The 28,000-nt window shown below is 37.6% G+C and overlaps 1 protein-coding gene across 2 annotated transcripts; it reads right to left on the bottom strand.

Moving 5' to 3' along the window:
* Nucleotides 1–4: 4 nt before the first annotated feature.
* On the bottom strand, nucleotides 5–27,980 carry lrrc1 (leucine rich repeat containing 1). 2 transcript variants are annotated; one of them, XM_042433151.1, is made up of 15 exons: nucleotides 27,412–27,980; nucleotides 27,063–27,320; nucleotides 17,399–17,516; nucleotides 16,559–16,637; nucleotides 14,132–14,221; nucleotides 11,184–11,240; nucleotides 10,946–11,009; nucleotides 10,048–10,122; nucleotides 8,430–8,574; nucleotides 8,104–8,222; nucleotides 7,253–7,336; nucleotides 4,280–4,395; nucleotides 3,559–3,731; nucleotides 2,174–2,313; nucleotides 5–955 (listed from the first exon to the last, which is right to left on the bottom strand). In XM_042433151.1, the coding sequence occupies exons 2-15, from the start codon at nucleotides 27,219–27,221 to the stop codon at nucleotides 797–799; spliced, it is 1,578 nt and encodes a 525-aa protein (XP_042289085.1). In that variant the 5' UTR covers nucleotides 27,222–27,320; nucleotides 27,412–27,980; the 3' UTR covers nucleotides 5–796. The 2 variants fall into 2 exon arrangements, with proteins under 2 accessions (XP_042289085.1, XP_042289084.1); XM_042433150.1 differs by having other exon boundaries at nucleotides 27,063–27,980.
* Nucleotides 27,981–28,000: the final 20 nt, after the last annotated feature.

Raw genomic sequence — 28,000 nt, 5'->3', positions numbered from 1 at the left:
GTACTTAAAATCCAAACTTAATTCGTTGATCAAATCTATTTATTATCAAAAGTAAGTCTAAAGTTTGCCAAGATGTTTTACAGAAAATAAGGATTCAAGGCCATCCAACTCACCCAATGATAAGCATATGAATTGAATAAGACATTAGTGACTGTGTTTTGTTCATTGCTTTGATTTTAAAAAAAGGTACCAAGTTCAAAAAAAGAAAAAAGAAAAGCTTAAAAATCTGCAACTGATTAAGAAATTTGCTATACATTTTTATTTACATCTGAGCTGCCAAAAAAGTATAAAAGTATCAATATTCACAAGAGACTATACAATAATCCTTAATCAGTAGGTCCAAAAACTCCTGCTTTTATGTTTGCCCAAAACGTAGAAAGAAATATTCACCCAGTGTTTTAAAAATAGATATCGAACAAATATATATATATATATAATACATTTAAGAAGGTTTGACCATATTATAAAGACTTATAATAGTGCAACTATCTAATGTATGTTTTTTTAAAAGAGGCATTTAAAAAAGTAATAAATCTTTAAAATATCTTTTAAAAAGGAGCATCTCTGTGCAGATTATTGCTGTGGACATGAATTAAAAACAGGAAGGCACAGCAGCCCTGGTAGACCGACTCACAAACGTTTTACACAGTAAGGTTACAGGCGTCCCAGGGTTTAATCAGAGGAGGGGCAGGCCACACCGAGGGTTTGTAGGTAAAAGAAAAAAAAAGGGCTGCGGGGTTGTGCAGGACGACATGGCGAGACACAGGAGGTAAGAAACATTTCTGAGGTAAAAAGGTCACACAGACGTGGTCACTCTGTCTGCAGCGTTATTGACCTCGTTTTTGTTGGAGTCCAGGCCTTTGGCAGCGTTCAGGTCGTTGCGGAGGTTCTCAGCTGCTTTCTTCATCGTTTTCAGCTCACCTGGGTGAGGCGTGGCCCGTCGAAGTAGTGTTCCCTGTGTGACAGAGACGGATTCACGTTAGTTTGTTTTTTGTATTTACATTGGGACAATGTACAGTTTTAAACATAAATGTTAACATTTGATGTACTGCACCAGAGTTAGCTTTAAAGCTAATTTCATCTGCAGTCCCTTACAAATAAAACATATAACAGCACAATAACAAACAGTACAAAGCAGAAAACACAATAGCACATCACATACACCCACAATGTCAACTAGAAAATACATCTGTGGTGATGAGGGGAACTGCAGAGCCGGGTGATCATCTGGGTCTGAAGGTTTATCACTAGACTGACTCCATTCACATGCAAGTAGTCATGTGATCGACTGTTAATATAAAAGTGGCAGTTTAGTTGAAAAACAGAACTGATTTTCAGTTTTATCTATAATGGCTTTAATAAAACTCTGTATTCGATGTTCTTCGTTCAAACCGTTTACTGAAAAACTCTTTTCTCCTAATATAAAAATGAAACATGGTAGCAAAAACACATAAAAACATTCTACAAAAAGCACAGTAAGCAGCACGTTAAGTACGGTCAAATAGTAGTGTGCTCTCCAGGCTCCAGGGCTTCAACTGAGTTAACTAACAAGCACAGGCGGCTTGTTAAACATTTTAATAAATCACAAGCCAGGGTGACTGCAGTCATTATTGGTCCTACTCGAGTGCACTGCAAGGAAACTACAGATGATCTTATCATGAGCAAATTAAATACAGCAAAATACAAATTATTTACAAATACAGTATTTATCTGTTATATATGTGTGTATATATGGCTCTAACAATGGCATTAGTCTGTATTTTTGTTATTGTCGACAAATCCCATGAAAAGACCAAAATAAATCCATAATTTCAGACTTCCCCAGCTTGTAAATGTTTAAAAACGAGAAACAAATATATAGTTTCATTTTCTTACAGTGTTTCCTAAAACATCTGGGAATTATAGTTTTCAGTTTACAGTGTATATAGGATTGATTCAAATTACAAATCACAGTGCTCATGTTCATCATGATGAAGGAACAGTGTGGCTCATGATGTGTTTTAATAGTTTTTGGACAACAATGGAGGTCTATGACACAGAGGATTAAGATATATCAGGCTGTAATCAATTCATTTTTGGTTTGGGCAAGAAAAATGTAAAACATTGGTTACTTTTCATTTTTGATTTTCTATCACCATATGCCATATTATGCCCTCGAGCTTGTTGGTCTCACCTTGTCATCATCCTCCTCATCATCATCATCCAGGAAGTGAATTGCACTGATCCTGTTCATGGCTTTGTTGTCCCACGTGTCGTCTGCCATGTCATTCACCAGGCTCTCCAGGGCTCCACAGCGGGCAAGATTATCAGAGCCTGTTTTTTTGTGAAAAAGACAACATAATATGCATCACAGTGATTCACATGCACATAAAACTGCTCAGATAGAATTAGAGTTCAAGCTGAAGTGAATATTTCAGCAGATTAAAATCAATATGGTTGTTATGACTGCTTTTCTGCAATCTGCCAACTCAAGAAATGAAAGCCGTCACATAATGTAGTGCTCATAAGAGAGAGCCTGAAACTGTCAGATCACAGTTTCAAATCCCAGCTTAGTCACAGGCTTACAGCAACACAATCTTCCCTGCCCCCAACCTCAGCTTCAGCCTCTCTTGTCTGACCTCCACCAGTCTTATATCTGCATCTCTTCCGCAACAGAGAGAAAGAGGGAGCGCCACAAAAATGAATGAATAAATGTGCCGTTTCTTTCTGAGGGATAAACAAGCACCGTTTTAAATGCAAAATACAGTGACAAGGAAGGAGCAAGCATGTTGCAGTGAATCACAAATACTCCACAGACTGAGGCGCAAGGCTGTGGGTGACAGCAAAGAAAAAAAAATTACAACAAACTGTTGTATCGAGCAGTGATAGAGCCAGCCCTCAGCCGCATCTCTACACCCAGTGGGTGAGCTTTTAATGGCAGGAGGCCAGCTGCTGCTAAGCCTCTTTAGCTGTCCAATCCACTGCATTTCTGAAAAACATAACCAAGGAGGGCCTCAAGGGACAGCAGAGGCCCTGATCTGTTATAGGCGCTGTGATCCCTTACAGGACCTTATAATCGACAGATACTGCAGGGAAGGATCAGAGGGCGCAGAACACGCTGTGCTTCCCCGAGCAGGTCATGTGATAATGTCATGAAAACCGCAGGGCACTAAATACGATGCGAGATCTGATGAGGAATATTACTCAAATGTCACAGCCTTGGCACCGAGTCGAGTCACTCTGGAATGAACCCTACACGTTAGGGGCATGGAGACGCTGATCTAAAGTACATGAATACAAATAAATAAACATATAAATAAACATATATATATATATATATATATATATATATATATATATATGTGTGTGTGTGTGTGTGTGTGTGTATGTATATGTATATATATACACACACATACATACATACATACATATATACATATACATATATACATACATACATACATACATACATACAATATATACACACACATACATACATATATATATATATATATATATGTAGTAGACATGCAAAACTTGGCATAACAAAATAGCATGACAACTTGATAAAAATGTTACCTTTATTGTTAGATTCACATGGCTGTTGAGGCAGCAGCACACAGGTGAGCACCTTCTCGCCTGAGTCGGGATCCTCATCGGTCTGAAAGGTGAGGAGGGGCTGTGACTGGTTTTCTGACAACCATAAGGCCTTCAGTCGTAGTGTGGTCAGTGACAACGGTAAGTTGATGAGCCTGAAACCAAACAAGAAAATAAACTCCTGCACAACTGGCTCATATCACACAGGATTTAAAGAAACCACAAGATACCTGCAGGTATCTTATTTTCAAAACATACACACTCTTGTGTTATTTAGGGTTAGTGCCTGTGTCAGGTTAGGATGACGAACTTGGCAGTTGTTTTGACAATGTGGAGGAGGAGCAACATTCTCCAGACACAGAGGTGAACATGTTTGAGTGTGACTCAAGTAGCAGATATCGCTGCAGCTTTCTCTGAAGACAAAGCCCAGACCAAAAACAGGTACAGTCAGAGAAACAAAGCCAAAACAACCTCCAGCTAACGGTGACTAATATGGTCAAAATATCAAGATAATCATCTTTATGATCTTTAGGATCAGAAAGTAGAAAACAAGCAACTAGCATCAAGTATCTATAAAGTATAATAATAGCTTTTAGGTCATATTTCATTTACCATTACTATTTGAAGTCTTAAAATTACTTGAGCAGATGACTTCAACCAAGAGATGAGTGAAAAGAAGATGTGAATGTGTTATTGAACATACCTATTTCCAGAAACGTCAAACACATGCAGCTCTGTGGCTTGTGACAGCTCTGACGGTATCCTTGTCAGTCTGTTCTCTCGTACACAGAAGACATTAAGACCACTGCAGCCGCCGATCTGGATGACAGAAGAGACAACATGATTAGACATACATGTCAGCAAATACAGGCGTACTGTGAAGCATATAAACACACTGTAGGCAGAGACTTCCTAGATTGTAGACTGGGAATAATGCATTATATATGCGTGTGTGTATAAATCAGACTTTAACAATGCCAGAAAAGACAAAAAACAGAGTAAATTTAGTGCATTTGGGCACTTAGTCCCAGGATTTGTGATCTCAGTGTTAGACCAGTTAGATGTCAATGTGATGTGGCAGAGAGAACCTAAAATTAGGAGCAATTAGGACAAAGCAGAGACGTGATGGCCCAGCTGAACTGCAGATGTAATCTATTAATCTGCTCAAACCTGAGCAGGATACTGTTAAAAAAAAGGGCAACAAGAATGTTGAGCTTTCAAGTTTCATCAAGACTCATTAATAACACCCACAAGCACATCATGTTTAATTAGGAAAGTAGTTGATGCACACAAAGGGCAACCATTTACTGCACACTGCTGTTAGAAACTGAGTACGATTAGCTGACAATTAGCCTGATCAGCCACCATCAGTAATCAATACAAACACACATTATTAAACCGTTAATCAAACCCAAAACTAACAGCAGTCAACATCAGACAACCTTATCATACTTTAGCAGTTACCTGGTGTTTCTGTAGTGGTGACCAAACATTGAAAAATATACATATTAGCAGTTTGAATTAAACTGAAGCTCCCTGTGCTCCCCAGGGAAGATATTACACAAAACTCCTTTTAAGAAATATGACATTTACGGTTCCTTACGTGTCCGCAAAAACACATAACTCTAGAAACTCAAGATAAAATGCGTCATATGTCAACAGTCTTCTTGTTAATTCAGCATCAATATAATCCATAAAGATAAACTGTATTTCTGTACAAACTTAACATTTTGGGTTTTGTTGCCTCAACTCACTTCCAGCCTCCATTGGTTAGCTGTGCTATTTTAGTGGGAGACGACTGTGGGAATGAGTGACAAACCGTTTCAAAAATCAAGATTTTTCACTAAAAGAAGTGCTGGTCGGTGGATTTGATACACGCAGAATTAAACATCGACTCATAACACTGTTAAATCACCGTATATTGTGTTTCTGTGTGACGGTATTTGAAGAGTTTTTTCGGCCGTTACCTCACTAACTACCTGGTTTGCTGCTTCCCATTTGGTGCTGGAGAGATACTATATGCGCAGACGGTAAGAAAATTGTTTTTGACAATTTTTTTTGTTTATTTGTATGATTTCAACACAGATTTGATGTTCAAAATGTAACATTATCAGGGAAAAAATAGGGTGCGTAGCCTGGGCGCATCGATAGTGAGTTTACTGCGTCCTTTTGGATTTTAACGCCACAGGATGCGTATCTATCAACACCACTGGATTAATCATGTTAAAAGGAGCAGATGAAGCTCATCATTGACACAAGTAAATATGATAAGTGCAACTTTCATCCACAAGGCAGAATAGAGTCTCAAAAGGCCTCAAATCATCATTTTCCACAACAATTCTGATAAATGATTTATCACTGCTTCCATGAAAGCTCAGTCAAAACTCTGCCAGGGAAAAAGTGTTATGAGCAATAGAATCTATAAAACTGGGCTTACGGTCAAGTAGCTCAGCAAAGCACAAATCAATACTTGGGGCAGGGTTACACTGTGATTGTTAGAGATGTCATGCAATGCTGGCTTGAGAAAACAGTGACACCACGGATTCATTGTCTAGACAAAGTGTGCTGAACTGGTATTTTTCTGCAAACAGTGCAGTCTTTGCATCATTAAGACACAGGGGCATTGTAGAGCGTCTAAAGAAGCCTTTTAGATTACACTTAAAACCAAGCATGCCTTTACTTAAACAGACAAGAGGTTAGCAAAGTGCTGTCACACACAAACACAATGGAGCTGAACAAACCAGAGGACTGAACAGTAAAAGTGAAATAAGAGGAGCATTGTTGAGCCAAACATGAATTAACTTTAGACAGAACAAAACCTTAAACTCACTCAAAACAACTGCATTAACGTCAGTCATCAATGAACTCAAGACAGTTTTATTTTATAGCAGAAAAATTCAAGTTTGTATTCATTTTAATGTTACTGAACCGGAGTTCAACATACGCCACCTGATGGTAAGAAAAGTAACAGCAGCAGTTGAGACCTGAAGACGAGCATGTTGATGTGCGCCATCTACAGGCAAAGAAAGTAATAACTTCTACAATTATGACAGATGCCACCTACAGGCAATGACTGTTTCAGCTCCCGTTTTGTGAATTTGTGTTTTTTTGACATTTCTATATCTTTTAAACCTGCAAAATGTACATGTTCTGTTTACTGAAGCATATTTTCTGTTGAATAGTGGAAGGAAAACCAAGTGTATAATGCTCTGCATGTCATCATGTCTCTTTTGTCTTCTGGGTTGCTTTGGTGAGGAATGGAGAGAGCTCCTATGAGACAGCAATGTGGGCTGACTAATATCTGAATTTTGATGCTGAATATTTCAACTATAAATCTGATTGTTACTGAAATCTTTCACATATCTGTTAGTGATTATTAATATGAAAAGCCTTTTGATTCTACAGACAATTAAGAGGCTTAAGGTTAAGAAGTCTTTTAAGGAAAATAAACAATTAATTTACGCATTCTTCAAAAGTTACATTCAGCCTGTACTGGACTTGTTCTTACTTCTTACATTATTCTAGTAAAAATACACCTATATGCACTTACAACTTTTCACTTTGAGAGCGTTCCAACACATATTGTGTAATGATGTTGTAATGATCAACACATATAATGTAATGATGTTGCAATGATCAACACAGATAGTGTAACGATGGTAGTTGAAAAGCGTACCTCCTTAGGTAATGATGTTAGCTGGTTTCTGTCACAGTTGAAGTTGGAAAGTCGCTTCAATTTCCCAATACTTCTTGGCATACTCTGTAAAAATAAATAAATCAAAAACAACTATTAAAAAACATTACAGAGTTGCCTATTTTTTACAGAAATTGTCTTACAGAATAGTCTTTCCTTGACTTTTCCTTAACTGGTGTTTACAACTTATTCAACAGATTGGTCCATTGGTTGATTCATCTATAAAATGAAGACAATAAAGACAACAAAATCCTGCATATTTCCCAAGTATACTGTAGTCAACTGTAGTCTCTGACAGAGATACAGAGGAGAGGGTGTTGCTCTCTCAGTCTGTTCATTTATTAACAAACAAAACAGAGCACACAGCTCAGAGCTAATGTTTTCAATCAATTCAAAAGCACAGAATTGCATACAGGGCCGCTTACTGTGTCTTTTTTAGGTTCATGTTTTAATTTTTTTTACAATAATGCATTCTTAATCATGGGTGTGTTGGTGATGCAGCTTGTTAAGAGGCACAGACTGATTTCCAGATCAATAATAATTTGATATCATGTGGATAGTGTGAGCTTAAAAGGGCTAAAGTCTTAATCAACTTGTAATGATCTGCTTCTCTCATATGGACTGTGAGTGAAAATCTAAATGAACTCTACAGATATTTTAGTAAACTTTTTTTTTGCAATGTTGTTGAATTTATTATATGTACTTTACAATACCACACACTGGTCTTGGAAACAGTTTTTTTTCCGGTTTGTCTCTATGAGCTAGTTAAGGCCAAACTCTAATGTCATGTAATGTTTTCATTAAACTAGACAGTAATCCAGTTACAAACATACCTGTATCTGGTTCTCTGTGAGCACGAGTTCAGTAAGACTTTCACAGTTCCCAATGCTCTCTGGAAGATAAGTGAGCCGATTCTGATCAGCTTTCAATATAGATAGCTTACGTAGTTTTCCTGCAGAAAGAGAACAAAATATATATTAATCATAATGAACCTTGTTTAGAAATCGATTCACTGACTGATGAAGCTGTTACTGTGATATCATGGAAAATGTAAACTGGCACACTGGCTAGCCACTGCTGCGTATGTTCCATGAGTTAAAGAGGTTAATAAGATAGCATAATCCTGCTACTGAAGAACTAGGAGGAATCATGTGTTTACCGATGCTTTCTGGTAGAGCATCAATGAAGTTCTGAGACACCAGCAGGTCAGTGAGCGACACCAGGCCTCCTAACTCCCCTGGAAGCCGCTCCAGTTTGTTTTCTGATACATCCAGACACAATAGGCTTTTCATACTGCCCATTTCCTGAAGTTATAAAGCAGAGAATTGTGGTGAGCAAACATGTAACTTTTAAAATACAATGTTATGTACATCTCCTTAAAGCAGTGATGAGGTGTGTAAGTGTCAGCCATTAAACAAGACATTTCTGGCTCCAATTAATTTCTTACTTTCCTTTATAAATTAATATTCAAATGAATAACTGCACTATATTAAAGGGGACATATTATGCTTTTTCCTTTTTTTCAGACATATATAAATATAAGGTCACAATGTCGGATATTTATGTTAAAAGTGGCCGACATGTCAAATAACGAGGTAAACGTATGTAGTAGTAATCCCTGTGTGCAAAAAGCAGCTGCTTCAGACTGCTCTGAACGCTCGGTTTCCAATGGTTTTTTTTGGTCCTTCGGCCTGAGCTGATGTCAGTTTGTGATGGATTTCTTTATACGGACATCTGCTACGTGCATGAGTTCACTGCTCCACTACAGGAGTAGTTACGCCAAGCTACGACTCCATTACACAGCACAGCAAAGTAAAATAAGTAGTTTACCTGTTGGAGGTGTGCTGGTTGTCTGCAGCTCTTCATTAAACATCTAACTGTGGCTGTTTCTGCTTGTACTAGTCCTTCCTGCATTATTTCTAACTGAGCCGCTGAACAAATAGCTCCATGATCAGTTTTTAGCGCCACTAACGAAGCTCCGCTAAGGCAGTGAGGAACATGTTTTTACTTCCTCTAAATTCTTAATAATAAAAGTCTCCCGTTAGTTAGTCATTGATAAGCTTTTAATTTGAAGCATTAAAGCAGGAAATTTTTGGTTTGCATTGATGGTAAAGTTACACAACTCTGATACCTAAAGCTGACCAATCAGAACAGAGTTGTCTCATCGGGAGGGGGGCCTTAAAGAGACAGGAGCTAAAATGGAGTGTAAAAGAAACTGTGTATATTGAAGGGCTGCATAAAGGGCCAGTATAAGATAAATAAGGAGTTTTTTGAACTGTGAATCATGCCTAGCTACTCTACTGGAGTCCAAAAATACAAATTTAGAGCTGAAATGAGCATAATAGGTCCTCTTTAAGAGAAAAGCATGTATACAATTTGTAGGCCACATAATTAACATGACTCCTAAAAATCACTGTGAGAAGCTTGTGAAGAGAGAGTGCTATGAAAAACAGGGTATGTCTGGTCTTGTGTAGATTTTGTTAGAGTTAATTAAGGGCTGTTAAAGCTATTCTTGCCTTGCAGGGTTTGTATAATGTTTTCTGTTTGGGGACAACATATCAGAGAGATGTCATACAGTATGTGAAGTATATGAATTAATCACTTCAGTAAGAATATACAACATTTTATTTTACTGATTATATTTTAACACTCATTTTGATCAAAGCCATATATGCACTAGTGCATTAAAATAACTACATGAAACAGTGGTGTTATTATTAATAGAGAGACAATAACAGAATGTCAAATACAAGAAATAAATGGCATGATAAGCTTACTGCAGGTATTTCAGCCAACTGGTTTCCATCCAGCCACAAGTCCTTTAAACTGACAAGACAGCCTATTGTCTCCGGCTGGGTGGGAGGAAGAAATGTAGGAATTGGAAGAGAAAGAACGAAGAAAGTAGGAGCAAAAGAGACAACAACGCAGAAACATATAAGTAAATGACTTAGTTAGATTTTTTTTTTTTCAAATTCATAATGATCACACAGCAAGACGTAAGCACTGGAAGTCACTTTAAAGCAATGTTCTATCATACACCTGGTCTATTCCTCCAAATATTTTAGACTACACTGCTTCACTCAGGAGCATACTGTAACTATTCAACTGCTTTTTAACATCACAGCTACTTGTAATGAGCCAAACTTAAATTTAAGAATGATATATCAAACAACACAACTTGTAGAGCGATTCTATATATTTAAGATTGCTCATTAAATGTATTAAATGTAACAGAGCTGTTGCAACAGCCTGGAAAACAGTATCATTTTTTAACTGTACTTAATATTAATTATCAAAACTGAGAGAAGAGAAAAATCAGACAATATTCAACAATGTAAATAACTGTACATACAACTGTGGAATAAATTATGAACAAAATACAACACATGAACAGCAATGTCACTGCAGCCTGACTTTGGCTGATTTGTCAGTAAATCATTCACCCTCAGAGTTAGACCGCTCACAAAAGATTACAACTTAAAACCAAAGCTCAAAGCAGATGGTCATCCTCCCATCTGCGTGATAAGAGGTGAAAGCTGTTCTCGAGGGATGCTAATCTACTTGGGCATGATGAGAACAAGGAAATGGGAAAAAAGTTTGGTTCTGCTCATTTTGTGAGTGCCCATGTGGCGTTCTGCAGAATAAACAACTTTCCCAGCACCTAGAGAAACTTACCAAACTGTATAGCTCATTATTGCCTAGGTCGAGTTCTTCAAGTCTGTGAAGCAGTGATAGTGAGCTGTTGACGACAAATGCAAGGAAAGATTAAATGAATATACAGTCAAAATAAAAGTACAGAGACTTTCTGCTCATTAATCTGTTAACAGGGTGAAGTTGGTCTTTGAAATATTGCTCTGAAATGTAAGTTTACTTTTGAAACACAACATCAAACAACATTTATATGGATACTTACTCTGGTAGGAATGTCAGCAGATTTTCTCTGAGTTCTAGTGATACCAAATTGGAAAGGCTGTAATGACAAGGGAAAGGGAAGATGATTATACGTTTCTGAAAATGCAGTGAAAACATAAACCGTACTCTATACTGTTTCCACAGTATAGATAATATTATCCATGATGTCCTGAGGGTTTCAAAAACATGGGAAAAAAGGGTTTTTTAAACGAGAGCTAAAAATGGTCGTAAAAGACCTCCTTGCAATCAGATATCTGGGAACAGGAAGTACTTTGGAGGTATGTCAGTCTTATCGCAGCCATAAAATCACAGCAGCATAAACAACCACTGCATACTTAAATGAAGAGCAAAATGCCTAAATGGCCGTCAAAGACCAAAGTACAGGGTCAACTGTAAGCCACAGTACTGCACATGTACCCAATTAATGGAGGATTTTATGACAACAGTGCAAAGTCTGTCTTGTTGCTAAGAACACTGACTAAACAATGCCAGATTATTTTAACATTATCAGGTTTTAAGTACCAACCAAACAAAGATTACAATTCAATTAGCTGAGACATTCTTTTACAGTGGTTTTTACAGTTTACATTCATAATATAAGCAAATAAATGTAACCCTGTGAGACTGAGCCCACAGGTTTAACAGAATCTGGTAGTCATGTTTGAACTGGTTCTTAATTTAATCTTCATAAACCGCTCTTGAATGACAAACTGTGCAACACGGCATACAACTGCTACTTTTTTATCTTGCTTTGTTGTGAATTTTTTCAGCAGATCACCGAGCCACAGATTACAAGACAGATCTGACAGAATCTGAACTCTGATTTTAGCCATCAGCTAAATGATGAAAACCGAGTGTCTCAAGTTTATGTGAAAGCGATTTTTGTGTCAGCCAACACTCCCATCTGAGGAGATAAACCACTGATGTCATTTAACCCCCAGAGCATTCATCTTATCCACTTCTGACGAGCCACGCCATGTTGTTCCAAGTGTGTTATGGTTTTCATTACCTTCTTCTCCCTGACAGCGAGCAGGCCTTTTCACACTGCGTTATGCAAGATAGATATGGGACATATGTGGGGCACATGCCGTACCATGAGGAAAAGGGTGTGGGGAGACCTCTTGACCTTAAGCTGACTTTGTCGGTGGGAAATGGTATATGTCATAGACGTAACCCCGAGAGACTTTGTGCCAGTATTTTTTTAAAGAGGGCTTCAAAATAAATTCTGTATATGAAAACACTGCAACATTACTACATTACTACCACAGGCTCATGGTTTGAAGGAGGGCAGATCACAGATCAGAAGTATAAAATATTAACATTTCTAATGCTACATTCAGGTTAAAGCAACTGATTTTTGGTTTCAGTTGGAAGCTTATTTGAAGTCTTTTTAATCTTTAGTGTCTGTTGTGTGAAATCTTGTTTAAGTTTTTCATTAGGCTTGCAGTATTATTTCGAAGTCTACAGTGCTGACCTATGAGCAATAAAGGAGCCAAACGAACCATTTCTTGAATTAAAGAGTCAAGATCTCATTCACCAACAACCTATTATCCGTGAGGCATTCAGCAATAGTCTTTGTTTTATGGCACCATAACAAGCCAAGACAAATGTCTGCTTAGTTTAGTTGTTTCATCTAACAGTTAAAATTTGCCCCCAACACCACCACCAATAATCGTTAGTGGATCGTCAACACTAGTGGAAGTTTCAACATCAGAAAAAGCAACTTTACAAAACACTCTATATTGACATCTATTTTTCTAATTCTGTTTTTAGCAACAGATTTCATTAACATGATTTTATGTGTTAAAAAGTGCTTTATAAAGAGGTAAAATGATGTAGCAGTAGCAGATGAGAGCTCCTGAGAAAACCATTTAAACATTAGGATATTACAAACATTTCCGAAAAAAGTGCACATCTACAGTCATTCTATCCTCATATTTTGTCTTTAAATCCACTTTGTAAGAGTTTCAAATCAGCTTCCCTTAAATTCCAAAGTTCTACTAAAAACATCCCTCGTGGCAATTTGACCTAAAAGCACATAGTTCTGTTATTAAATCCAGTTATAATTGAACTCAACAATGAAGGGGACTTCATAGCAATAATAATGTTGGCAGACTGTGGATTATATGCCATCTCACAACAAGCTTTTTGCCTTTTATGAACAAAGACGAAGCAGCCAAAGAAAGGACACTGACTGTGGGGAGTAACATGATTGGTATGTTTTCAACTTGAGGGGGAAAAAACAGCATTTGTCTGCAGTGAGTTTTCACAAGAAAATAGTAAGAATGGGTAAAAGGGCAGAAATAAAAATGCAAGAACTTAACAAGCATCTTTTAAGCTTAAAGGAAAAGTGTCACCATATGTTAGTTGGCTGTGTACTGTAGGTGGACTCCAGTGTGTTCAATAATTATATAAAAGCAGAAGCAATGGACAACCCGACCAATTTGCCACCAGTTTAAAGTCATTCACATAGAATAAACACAAGTAAAAATGTAACTGCTCAAGTAATATCTGTTTTTTTACACACTAGACTGTTAAATATCTGTAAACAGATGCCACATGAGGGTGGCATTAAAACAGCTGACATTAACACAACATTTTATTTAATTCAATTAATTTAAAGGTAAAATTAATAATTATCCTAGCAAGACCACAAAGACAACAGAATTCAGATAGATGGGGGGACGTTATGTGAAAGACTGTATGCACCTCAACCTTCTGGTTCATCAAGATGCAAAAAAACACTGCGTTTTTAGTCTTGAAAAGATGTAAAATTCTACAAGTTACAGACACCCTAAACACAATCTACCAGGTATTAGTCATCTCAGAGTCGGATAAACATTTTCATTTTTGGTATTGCTAGAGAGTTCTGTGGAAATGTTTTACTTGCCAAGACTAGATGCACTCATTATGTCAGAGCAGATATGATGAAACAATGTGTACACTTACTTTCCAATGTTATCTGGGAGAACTTGCAATGAAATATCATTGATGGAAAGGCATGTTAAATTCCGCAGCTCTGGAAAGCTTTCAGGTAACCTGTAGAAATAAGAGAGAGTGTACGATGTAAAATGCCAATGCAAAAGGAGTACACACAGAATAATCATTCAATATTTTTTAGATTTTTAGATGCCCATATTACAATGTTTCTGGTGCAACTGTAAGTAATCCTGAGCAAGAGTTTGGCAACACTTGAGCCATAAACTTGATGAGTCCATGTAGCATATCTGGCCTCGTAGCAATCGCTCTTTGCCCCCTGTCTTGCAGTTTTTATCAAATTGCTTAATGGAATTTAAGTTGTGATTGCACAGGACCATTTGCTGAGTGCTCCTGGACATTTTCCAGTTATTTGCAATGCATTAGTTACAGCAGACGTACAGTACGTCTCCTCCAAGAATGCACCAGCTATACCAACAGCTAACAATACATCTAGTATCTAGAACAAGTCAATAAAAGTCCCTGTGTTCTGGCCTGCTGATAGGACGTTATGTACCCATGTTCTTCTTTTCTAAATCAACATATCATCTGCTTGTTCAAAACAGACAAACTGCATACTTTCTTTTGTCAAGTTTTGTTTTAAAAACCATTATCCTCTTATATTATATTACATTGTGGACTGGCCAGCTGAGACTACTTAGATAACAGATGCAGTCACACTTTGTTCCAGAACAACAACAATATAATGAATCTTGCATCCTTTGACTGCTCCACTTTGTCTTTCAGCATCCTAAATGTGGCCGTGTGAGAAGAAAAATGCTGCCTGTGCCACTCATTTCATTTCAAATATATTATCGAGTTGCTAAGTGGGAGGGACAGCTGGTTCTGAAAGTGTTTTTCCCCATTCTGTATTCCCATTTCAAATATTTCTTCAAACGATCTCCTCAATATTACTGAAAATAGATACTCAGGACTCTCCCTAATAATGTAACAACCCTAGTTTATATTGTGACCACCAGTTTCAGTTAGTTCAACTTTGTGTCTGAGAAATCATGTTTTGTCCTAATTCTGGCAACGGTGTATGGCTGAGAATAGTACAATACCCATGAGCCCCATATGCCGCTGCTATGGAGAAGATGCCATAGGCATGAATCAGAGCATAATGAATTCAAATGCTTTGTCAGTGAAGTTGTAAACAAATATAAATAAATGCTGAATTCACTCAAAAGTGACCCAGAAATTAAAAGTGAATTGATTGACTCCGTAGATTGTAAAATCAGTTTTCTACACACCATAATCTTTAGCTTCTGTCCGCCTTTAGCGGCACACGTGACCAAATTTTAAGCTTGATGATTGGCTATTTATTGCTGAAATGCACCTTGTGAGTCGTAGTTAGATTCTACCCTGAAATTTTTATGTACGCAATCTTGTATCTTCAACTTTTTACAAAAGAACCAGATATTTTCTAACACAGTTCTTCATCTTTTGTACTGATGATTTAACCAGGAGAGTTTCATGCCGATCCAAGCCGCAGAAGTGCTCGAACTGTAAGCAATGTTGTCTGTGGGAAAAATTAATGGAAAAATGAAGTTCCTCCCACTTCGTAACTCTATTTGATGTATGTAAAGTAAAGATTCTATTTAATACACAACTGCGTTACAGGGTTTTATATATTTATCAAGCAAACTATTAGCAAGTGTTAATAACTGACCAGCCATCAAAGGTTTTTTAAACATAGGAAAAAGTCACCCAAACACACAAAATGCTATGAGTTATATGTAGAACATATATGTAATTTATATGCTTGAGAAATACAGATGAGCCCTTTAACACAACTCAATTTTATGATTTACAACACAGTGGTATCACATTCCTGCTAAACCATAGCTGTAACTAGACCTTTACTATTAAGCTGTTAAAACAGGACTGATGTGGAAAATTAGGTTACTACTGTGGAAAAAGAGCGTGTGTGTAAAAGCTTGTGTGCACTTTAAAAGTATTGAACACCAATCCCTTTGTAATACTATTCATTGTTGCCTCCTAAACTCTGTACTGCACAGCAATGTGGTTTTGGCCCTGCTGAGGTGCAAATTAGACTTAGTCCCACCAACACAATGAGAAGCATACAGTGATCAATCTGTCAAGGAGGCTGTATGAATGTTCATAATAGCAGGAACAACAACAGGTGATCTTAGATACTGTATGAATCATTTATTATGTACTCCTTGCTTTTGTTATCCCAACATCCATTCCATCTAGAATAATAGGGCTGTTTATTTAGAGGGCGATCAATAAGTATCAAGTGTATATCAACAAATGTGAAATAAATGGTTTAAGCAAATGTTGGCAGCTGAATGTTTTATAATAGAACAATATGAAAGTAATTAATGTGTTTTCCATTTTAAAATACAAACAAACATAATGTGTAAAACAGACTACCTTGTTAATGGATTTCCACTGAAATCTGCCACTTGGAGGGCTTTGCAGTATGAAATGCTCTCTGGAATTTCCATAATATCTGAAAAAGAGAAAAGAAAAATGTTAGGACACTCACTCGATTCAAGACTTAAAAGGTGTTCTCACTCATATCAAACATCTCATATCAAAATATGAAACAATCGCAGCAGCAGTTTAACAATGCAACAGTGCAGATCTGCATGACATTTTGTGGTAATCTAATATGGGATAAACCTCTTATTATTAATTAGTTATGTTACCCAGCTTTCACTCCCTGATATAATCAATTAAACATACATAAAAAAAAAAAGATTTGTCATTTCAAGCACTACCACTTTATTATGACTCGACACAAACAAAACTGTGTGTGTGCATGACTGTTTGCCCTTTCTTTTAACTTAATAAGCCTTCTGAATTTGGTTTCATTTTACAGTCACAATTCTGAACAGCTGCTCTGTTGCAGAAGAAACTCCACCAGTGTATCTAAACTAATATGTCCAGGGCCTATACAAACAACTTTAGAGTTTCTGGCTTATGAAAACCATATTTTTATTATGCTTGTCTATTGCATCAGCTTCACTGATGAGGAGTAAATCTGTCAATGTGATTCATTAGTTGAATTAAGTGCTGTCTTACTCAATTGTACAAACATATTCTCACAGATATGAAGAAAATATGGAGAAATTAACATTATAAATGCTGCATACACAATATTTCAAAATAAAATATGTAACAAATGGGTATGTGTTATGATAATCTTCACAAAAAACTATACATTATCAATGTTAAATGCTGTGGCGTATCGGTGTTTTCCTGTCTTACCATTTCGAGAGACATCCAGTTCTACCAGCTGCATGAAGTTGGCGATTTCTGGTGGAATTCTCTGGATCTCATTGTCACTCAGGCCAAGTTTTCTTAGTTTCACCAGCTGGAAAAATGGCTGAAAAGTGAAAAGAAACATATTTAGTAAAAAAGATAAAAGGTTTAATCAGTCAAATCCGTGGAGGTGAACCAAGACTATGCAGAGACCTTTAATGGTTATTATTCTCATATATCCTCAATAGAAACAATCAGTACTTCTTTCTTTATTCTCTCTGTTTGTCTTGTATAACATTACACCAGTTACATCATGATAACTGCATGGCTGCTCTTTACAGCTGAGTAGACTTATTATCAGTTGTGATGTGGCAACTTTAACTTGTAATGTATTTAGACAGCAAGAAAGAACTTGACAAAATGACTGTAGATGACTTAAGAGGATTTCTGGAACAAAAAAAAGCAAGAAAATGACAGCAGTTTAAGGCATTCTTCTTGTCAAAAGGGTTTAGCATGAGAACATGAATCCAATGATGAAGGCCAGTGTGTGGCCTCAACATGCTTTCTTTTATTATTGTTAGCCAGCTACTAGTTTTTTTAGTTTTTTTATTTCTTTCTGACAAGTTGTGGACAGGACTGCCTAAGTTGGAAATCTTTTTGTTATCTTTGACTGTGTAACTCTTGTGGATCCTTTGGTTATATATTATAGATTAATGACTTCAAATTGTTTTTCGTCTTAAGTTACATTAAAACAATGTTTTCTCTCCCATTTACTTTTAAGTCTTTGCTCCATTTCTGCACCCTTAAATCATAACAAAAAAATGTAAGTTGACCAATTGAATTTGCAGACAAAATAATGAATGTTTGCACATCCACCCTCAGCCCTCTACTATAAATAAGCTGCAATTAAAACAACAAACGTCCTTAATGTGAGATATTTTGACTTTTATTTAAAGATATTCAACAATTCTCCCAACACACTCCTAGTTGTGTCTGTCTCTCCTCTACTGTGCTTTTCTGACGCTATGAGATTGAATATCAGCCCTCAGATCAGCAGATATAATATATATAAGTAACCTATACATTCATGTGGAGTGGACATGATCACAGATAGCTACAGAGATCCGTCGTTGTTGTCAATTTCTGAGAATGAAAGATCCAGCTGGCACGCTTTAAAATAAAACCAATTATCACATGCACATACTTGACACCCATAACAAGAGCGGGCAGAACCTTGCCTGTTTGGTGGTGAAGCAGGTAGTGAACAATACCGCCTCAGGTTCCCTTAATGTTTTGGCATGAACAGTGAAACCATTTCTCCTCTGACCTTTGTATTTTCACTGCTATTACCATACTAAAACCTTACATTTACTATTCAATCCATCAGTCGCTTAAGTTGTTTTTCAAATATTTGCTGTCATGCTGAGTGCTTTCTACATCTGTGTGCTCATGCAGTATGTTGCAAACACATATTTTTGTCTAAATATGGCTAAATACACAACTATTCACAAGCACAGGCCGAGGAACCAAACACTGGCTGTGTATTCCAAGCAGACTTTCCTACATTTCTTTTGTCGCTATCAGAAACACTTGTAAATGACATGAATTCAAGCTGCAACAGCTTTTTACAGCCACCTGTTTCATACTCAGAGGGTTTTGGGTGGTGTATGGTTTTCAAAACTTGTAAAGTAACACTTCATTCAAAGGTCAAACTTTTCAGGTTGCGGGAAAACATGTCTTAACTTTTAGGATGAAACTGAACCAGTTTTACCCTTTAGTTCCCCTTTGTACTACCTTACTGTCCTACAGCTGTATGCTGTAAGTGCACAGTGATATGTTGATGAGTTCCCCTTAAACGCCAATCAGTTGCAATGCAAGAAAACAACATAGCAGGCTACAAACTTTTACAGTCTTTTTTTTAACAAACTACAAAACTATCTGTAATGGAAATAGAGAAGGGTGATGAAAACTGAAGACTGCTAAACTACTTTTGAACCAGATGCCGACAAAACCTCATGTACAGACTTTTTTTTCACAGCAGATGTTTTGACACGTTGCAAAGTAAAGGCATTAATTAAGTAATTAATAACATTAATTACATTTGAATCCCATTCTGTTTAAGTATAGTGCATGATGGATCTGAGCCATTGTTAATAGTATCATTTCCAAGCTAAGACAAGCTAAAATGTCTGCTGAAGTGAAAACTGCCGTCCAGTGTAACTGACTCTTCAGCTGACACTGCTTTTAACTGCCATGCATGAAACTAGAATATTATTAGTGAACTATGACGAGGACGTACACTTTGTTTGACTGTGTGAAGCTGATGAACAAAGGCATTACAACAGGACTGTTACAGGTCAAATGTCAGACTTGAAATGTTGGTTGTCAAAAACATCAGTAATAATATTGAGTATTTATAGAAAAGAAAAAGCAGGAACCACAAGAACATGACAAATTAAAATACACTCGACTAATTTGGGTAGTGCCCTAATGTTTTGTCTGGAGGCTGTTGGATCTCAGCAAGACTATGATGAACTTGTGCCACTACCAATAATATTTTACTATACTGCCTTTAAACTAGAAACCCTGGTGTATAATGCAGGCTGGGAGGGAAAAAAGCTATAATCATATGGAGCACATAATACAGACTTATAATGGCTGATCATATCTGCAGAACTAATCCAGATATGCAAGACATTTCAATAATGTGTGCACAATAAAGCCTGAGAGTCCAAAAGTCAAACTCCACCCTAAAACACAATGTACATGTTAAGACAGTTCAAACAACGTTTAATCCATCATCTCATCAAGGAAACAAACCTGCACTCAGTTATGAATGTTTTTCTGAGCATCCTAGCCACACTAATTTCACTTTCACAGTTCACTTAGAAAAACATCTCTCAGGTGCAGACTCGATCTGCTATGTCAGTGTCCCAAGTCCCAATCACAAGTGCAGAGCTCAAAGATCTGTCTTTTGATGATATCATCAAGGAAGTCTTGGCTTGTACAGACTTGTTCATTTCCAGAAATGTAGCCTGAAGTGTAACAGACTAGGAAATAACATAAGATCAGTTTTAGGGTTGATTATACTAACATGGTGCTGCTCTCAGACTTCCTACTTCTACAAACATTGCCACTCCCTTATGACACAGCAGGAAGCAAACACAGGTACTATGAAACCTTCAGTATCACAGACTCAAAACTCAAGAAAACAAAGGAAGTTTCATCCACATGCTTTTGTCCCATTCTAATCCTCTTTCTAACGGTGAAGACAATCAAAAGATCAAAGAGCAACACATCTGATTCTTATGTATTATCAGTCTTCTAGCAAATTTCTGAGTCTTTTATCAGCATACTGACAGAGAACCTGTTCCTCCTGTTAGTGTCATCGCCACACCCCAAACAATCAGCCGTGTAACACACAAAGCTCAAAACAGGCTGAGTGAAGAATACATTAACCAATCTCTTAACTCCCGAGTAAATGTTTGAATCTTCAGTTTCACCTTCAGCACTGGTTGTCGGAGAACAAGCAGGAGACCGGTGGTGGTTTGTGAAAAGAGGGTTACAAAATAAAATTATTCACAAAAGCCCAGCTGAATAGATGTATTTATCACACAATATAAAGAAGATGTGAGCTCGTGGTTTAGAAACCAAAATGATTACATGGCCGTGCCAATAACTTCTAGGCTGTTGTGCTTTTATATTTCTGGTAAATAAAAACCCACAAACATACATGATCAACAAAATCTTATGTTGATGACAGCCATAAAGAGCCAAAATAAAAGACATCAGTGTTGACTGCTTAGTGGAGTCAAATTAAAAGGTTCACAATAAGGTTATGTATACGTTACATGTTCAAACTGGATTATACTTTATATCACAGTGTAGGCCGGAGATAACATGGTCTTAAACACAACCACTGCACTACTTTTATGACGGGTCTTTTTTGCAAGAACTTCTTCTTGCAGATCACTTGAGAGTTAGTGAGTCAGTTCAACCAGTTTCCTGCTCTGGGATTCATACGGCCACTTTCTTTACCACTTCACACACTTTATAAACCCTGCAGCTTCCTGTCTCAGACAGGATATTGCTTCTTCTCTTCCATTGCTGCTCTCACTGTGCGTGTACGTTTTAAAAAAAAGACCCCAAGATGACATATTTAAATAGCTTGTTTTGTCCAACCAACAGCCGAAAACCCAGAGATATTCAGTATAATATCAGAGATGTTTAAGAAAACCAGCAAATACAGTATGTACATTTGAGTGGCTGGAATGTTTGGCATTTTTATTTAAAAAAAGGACTTATATGATTAAACAATTGCTACCAATTACTTTCCTTTAATTGATTAACTGACTTATCATTTCAGCTTTAGCCTTGCCACCATTTATAAACTGCATGCTGAACAATTAAAAATATTCTAACTACATTAAATGCAAGGAAATCGATTCATCTATTACAAAATATCAAATTATTTTATTATACAGAAGTGCATACATCTGCTATATTGAAAATGTAAGAGTTGTTTTCACTTCAACAGCTTAACACAGATGAAAACCCAATCATTCAAGGCTCTTTGCCACAAGCACCAACATCTCTCTGTCTTACAGTCTCAGTAGAGCTGAGTTTGGTAGAAAATGCATTAATTTTTAAACTGGGCAAACAGGCACGAGCATTTCAACAGCCTGCTGCTTGAGATGGTTCGTCACTTTGACTGCTGTTTAGTGAGCTAACAACTCCTATTTACAAATCAGTCTGATGGTACATACCGTGAGGGCCACATGCTTAAGGGAAACTTTGAATAAACAGAAGAGATACAAGCTACCGTTTGTTAATTCACTCTTCTGCCTCAGCACAAATAAGAAATAAAACAGTCTCACAAACAAAAGAGACATAAATCATAGCCATTAAACAAACTAGTGCAAGCTTCATATCTGCTCGACTTGGTCAGCAGATTTTTCTCTGTAAAACACATGAAACTATCTGCTCCAGTTCAACCTGCCTCATCTTGTTACAGTAAAAACACACCTTTGCCGTTTCATCTCGCAGTTAAGACTGCCTTGTGCGTGTTTTTATATGTCTGCTGGTTGAAATGATTGACTTAAGATATGTTACTGTGTCTCATCATCGTTGCATCACTGTCAATACAATAATAAAATAAGTGGTCAGTGTTTATCCAGTTAGCCACCTCTGAGGTAAATGTGGTAAAGCCACACAGTGAGCTGGACTGATACAAAGTTTGATCCAGTTGGACGTTTCTTGGGTTCACTCAGCAAGCATTGATGACATTGGTGACAAGCCAAAGAGCATAATACACAGTTCCTCTTCTATCTTCTAAACATACTTAGAATATTTCTGAACTGAGCGCAGAGATTATAACATCGTCCCTCAGTTGTTCCTCAGAGTGTTGTCACAATGAGAATACACCTGCTGCTACACACATCCTCACAGGCACAGACTATGGAAAAAAAGAGCTAGTTTATCAGGTGTAATGCCTGCTATGTCTGTCGGTTTACTGTTTTATGAGGTCTGTATTTCCCGAATTCAGGTCAACGATTCATTATGACTTCATTAGAATACACTAGCACATACAATGGCATGAGTGAGCCGACAACAACACGCATAATGCTGTCTTTGTTTTCAGTCAGAATACCTGTTCCTGAGCTTTTCTGCAACGGACAAAGTAAGCAGTGTCACACAGACAGCCATGGGAGGTTGCTCGCATAATCTCTTTTCCATCAAATTTCTATGGACATGCTGAGCCCAAAAATATTATTTTTTTTCCCCATCTATGAACTTCTATAAACTGTATACTGTAAATTCTACTGAGACAAATACCAAAGTTAGTTGTATTCATGGTTGAGAGATTGTTTTCGTAAAATTACACATTTGTGAGCAAAAGAAAGAAATGTCAGCAAAGGCACAAAATAGTCCTTCAAGACAATCAGCTTTACATGTGACCCTCTGTGCCTTCAGTTATATGAGGTCAGGGGAGCTTCTCATTTGGTCTAAGCTTTATACCGTACTCCATCCAATTGTCAGGGACAGCTGTAAACCAAATACATTACCAAATGTCCTCCTTGCTTTTGAAGATTACAGTGAGAATACCTAATTTTCTCCGGCTTAACTCGGAGCGCCTTCTACGACAAAACCGGTTTGGCTGCTGAGGTTAAAGGGAATATGCTGAGAAACCACAAAGTCAGTCATCCTTTAACTGACTTCAGCAGCTCTAGGGTACATGTCAGAAAGACAGCACAGGTCAGGACTCTGGGATCTTCAGTTTCAAGCCCTGACAGAGAGAAATGCTGAATGAACCACCCCAGCCCATGGGAAATAACATGCAAATCCTTAGTATCCCACTTAATCCAGAGCACTAAGGTCACAAGTAAGAAGGCTGAGCTTGAGTATCCCCACCTCACCGAACCGGTCCGTAATTCACACCAGTCCCCCTACGCGTTTGCTGTTAAACAAAAATAGAGACACTGTGATGATGACTGTGGTATTCGATCATCTCATGAATCAAATGTACCAATCCACTTTATTTTTTTGCTACTTTTCTCTGTTTTATATGGCAATTAGGTGGATATCTTTGTGTTTTAGACTGTTGATTAGATCTAATCTTAGGCTCAGGGAAAGTTTAAAGTCCATTTTTCACTCTTTTCTGACATTTAGTTGACCAAACAATTGATTAGAAATATATTTGACAGATTAATTATTAGTTGCAAACATACATCTCAATTTTGTGACATGCGACTAGAGATCATATCAAAATAGAGATTTTTCATTTATATGGTGTATTTTCCTGGTCATATCACAAGCTACATTATAGGTATTGGAAATTTTCAGGAGCTTTCCACCACATCTCATGGCCTTCATCAGAGGATGGAGGGTTTTTTTGCTTTTTTTCTTGCAACCATGTCCAAGGTCAATAATGCACCTTGAAGCTTTACATTATACACCACAAAAACAAATATCTTCACTTATTTGGAACAGTGAACGCCTCTACCTGCTTGGCAGTCGAATCCACATGATGTTTCTCTTATTTGATATCATCTTAACTCTGAATAAATATTGCTCTAAGGCACAATTAGTCAAGCCCTTTTGACCATATGAAGCCACTGAGTCAAAAAATATTGTGACATTTGATTAAAGCTGAAATCACTGGTTGATTAATCAATTAGTGGAGCAACAGAAATTACTCACTAACAATTTTTACAATTGATTAACCAATTATGTCATTTTTTTAAAGCAAAAATGCCAAAAAAAATGTGTTGGTTCCAAGTTCTCAAATATAAATATTTGCTGGTTTTCTTGGTCTGCTCTGATAGTAAATTAATATCTTTAAGTATTAGACTGTTGACATCAATTTGGGCTCTTTTCTGACATTTTATAGACCAAACAATTAATCAATAAATCAAGAAAAAAGCCTGCAGATTATTTTTCATGAAAATAATCGTTAGTTGCAGCCCTATATCTGGTTTTAGTAATATTGTCCAACTCTTTTCTCTCTGAAAATTTAAGTATTTAATGCTCTCTGTCAGTCAGAAAGCATCAGTGTTTAGGGACAAAAGGTCATGAGTGTATCTGACGTCAGCATGGGATCACCTGCCCCAACAGGTTGGACAAACAGTATCAAACACGAAGTCAGGACTTTGCAGTACTAGTGTAACAGAACATAGTTGATCCGTGATTCATATGGCTTGCCTCCCATTGGTTTGGCACACATGTGAACCGCAGATTAATTGCAAAATTTAATGTCTTATTGGAGACAAAGTAAACAAACTTCTGTTGGACAGACAGCATGTCACTAACAGGGATTTTAAACAATAAGAACCAAATCAGAATCTAACAGGTCTGAAGTGACATCTGCAGATATGTTTATGTGCTGTTTAGCTACCTAGCTGCTAACTGACATTAGCGATGCACTTTTCCCTGGTGAATGTTTGTATGGTGGCTCATTCAACAAGCTGCAGGACAAGACGTGTACATGTTTGTAAGTTTTCATCAAGTTTTCATGACATGGACACAAGCTGTCGTTTCCTTCACTACCACGTTTAAAGGAAGAAAGTATCATGCCTCATATTGCACTTAACTTTAACAATTGAGTATTGAATATTTTATATATTTTAGATTTTATTTAAACAATGGACGTTTTGTATGTTGTTTTCATTTAAGACCATGGGCAAAAGTTCCTTGCTTTAAATGTTTCACAGAATAAATGGAAAGCAAAGTTGTCTTCCTTTTTTTTCTTTTTTGCTGCCGATCTGTAACTCAAAGCCTCGATATGATCCCAACCGTGGGTTTTAGGGGTGCAACGATGAATGCTTGGGACCTGGGCTGGATTATCCATATATGGCATTGGGCAAGTGCCCAGGGCCACCAGCTAATGTGCCCTGCTGGGGCGTGAAAAAAAAAAGAAAAAAGTTAAAAGTTTTCGTGGTCAGAAACAGCAGAGCACTTGATTTAGCTTTTATTTATCATTATTCGTATTAATAAGAATGATAAGAATAAGAAAACAGTTGAAAAGTAGCCACTGCTGTGAATCTTTCAGCACCATGGAGGCGTGGAGAGAGACGCTGTTTATTTCAGTAATAATAGTAGTAGGCCTACACTTTATTGCTAAAAGAAATATGTTCAAAGACAATTTTAATTATCCACCTTCTGTGTGGAACAAGTAGGCTGCACCTTTGTATTCCTGAGTGCTGCGGTTCATACATGAGTTAACTATTTTATTTTCTATTTTTGAAAGGCGAGAAGGAAAATCAAGTCCTTTATAAATGTCATATCTGTTGTGTCTCACCAAGAAAATGAAAAATACCTTTTCATTTGTGGATTTTGAAATGAAACTCAAATCATTACTCTGTTTTCATTCCTTTAATATCTATCTCTGAAAACAACAGATCAGCAAAACAACCATAATTTCTAATAGCCTATGCAATGCAAAACATTTTCTAAATGCGCTGCTCCTTATACCTTCACATCACCACACCTGGCGCTCTCTGATCACTCAGCTGTTGAAATGGTTTCTTGCAACATTCGTTGTGGGCTTGCCTTATTTGGTGTGTGACACATACTCTGTAATGGTTTTGCATGTAGGCCTCAGACAGGCTGATGTAAATACGGATATGTAGCATGACGTGTTGCATTTGTAGGCCCATGGCTATCTATGGTATAAGGTGTTTTGGTTGTGTCATACATTTTTCTGTTGTATATGTTGAGCCTGTACTTTAGCAATCTTTATACTCGTAGTAAATTTCACTGCTTTACGTGTAAAGAGTGGTCACCCTAAGGCACCACACAGTGTTAATCCAGGCCAGCTTGAGACACCTGTGACTGCAACAACAACAACATAATGTTTTATGAGCAAAACCCAGACTGTTGCACATGCATTTGGTTAACCTGTTGTGGGAGGTGTAGTTGAGGGGAAATTTTCCACCTACACAGGGTGCCTGCCTTGCTGATCTTGCGTAATTATTGTCCCCAGGTCCCACCAGATTCTCACGGGATGCCTGATCAGCTCAGTTAGCAGCTCTGTGTCAGAACCGCTTTAACTACTTCATGTGACCAAACAAGCTAAAAAGGTGCCCCGTGTCTGAACCAGCCATTAACATTAGCTAGTGAGCGGAAGCTGATTCTTTCTTTTTTTTTTTTTTTTGAGGGGGTGTTTTCTTACCTTGGGCAAGTCTCGGAGTTGGTTGGCATCCAGCAACAGCTCCTCCAAACTCCGTCCGTAGCGATAAATCTCATCGGGCACATACAGCAGGGAGCAGTGACGTTTATCGATCATCTCAACATGACGGTTGCACCGCCACAGGGGTATACAGTGGAACATCACGGAGGAGCTGGCGATAAATCTCGTACCCGGGCGATAAACAAACAGCAGGGAGAAGGAGGAGGAGGGGATGCAACAGATTGCTACGGCGGGACAGCTCTGGAAATAAATTCACCGTCAAACACAAGCAAAGCGTAAACTCAAAACAGGCAAGCAAAGCGCCGTCAACTCAAACCGTAAATAACGTTACCGAGCTAACGTCAGTTAGGTCGCGACGAACATGGGAATTACTCTCCGTCGTTGTCTCACTTTGGTTAGTTTGTAGGCACCTGTTTAATTTTTTTTTCTCTCCACTCGCCCCCCGCCGGTTTTAAAATCCCTCTTTTTTATCGTAAAAAAGACAGACTACATCTCAGTGTAAAGAGGAGGGTAGCATTGTCGGTTTTTTTCGTGTCGTCCCGGAGTTTATTTCCTCTCCCGTCCAGTTTCTGACCCGGAACATTCACTCCCTCATTCCGATCCTACGTCATCATCCCAGGCTGCTCCTCCCTCCGGTCTCCGGTCCCTCCTCTGGATGGTCCCGTCCCCCGTCCCGTGCAGGTCCGCCATGACCGGGCAGAGAGGACTGACAGTTGCCCGGGGACCCCTGGTTGACGGAGGACACCGAGCATAAAACTCTGGACATGGAGCGCGAATTTAAAAATATTTAATTGTAGTAAAGTATATTAAAAATATGACTAGAAAAAGCGAGCTAAAGCACATAATGTGGACTAATAGATGTACCTAATCATGGAGCATAAGTTACCCTACAGTACTGTAGCCCAGTGGTTCTCAAAGTG

The sequence above is a fragment of the Thunnus maccoyii genome, chromosome 14, assembly GCF_910596095.1.
Source record: "Thunnus maccoyii chromosome 14, fThuMac1.1, whole genome shotgun sequence".
Classification (NCBI taxonomy): domain Eukaryota; kingdom Metazoa; phylum Chordata; class Actinopteri; order Scombriformes; family Scombridae; genus Thunnus; species Thunnus maccoyii.
This window is presented reverse-complemented; position numbering and strand designations above follow the sequence as displayed.

What these genes read in the sequence shown, in the direction of transcription:
- lrrc1 (XM_042433150.1), bottom strand. Translation starts at nt 27,221, where the DNA reads ATGTTCCACTGTATACCCCTGTGGCGGTGCAACCGTCATGTTGAGATG. An exon ending in AGTGGAAATCCATTAACAAG is followed by an intron (nt 14,222 to 16,558) that starts GTAGTCTGTTTT and finishes TTATTTCTACAG; the next exon opens with GTTACCTGAAAGCTTTCCAG. An exon ending in AGTTGGCTGAAATACCTGCA is followed by an intron (nt 8,575 to 10,047) that starts GTAAGCTTATCA and finishes TTATAACTTCAG; the next exon opens with GAAATGGGCAGTATGAAAAG.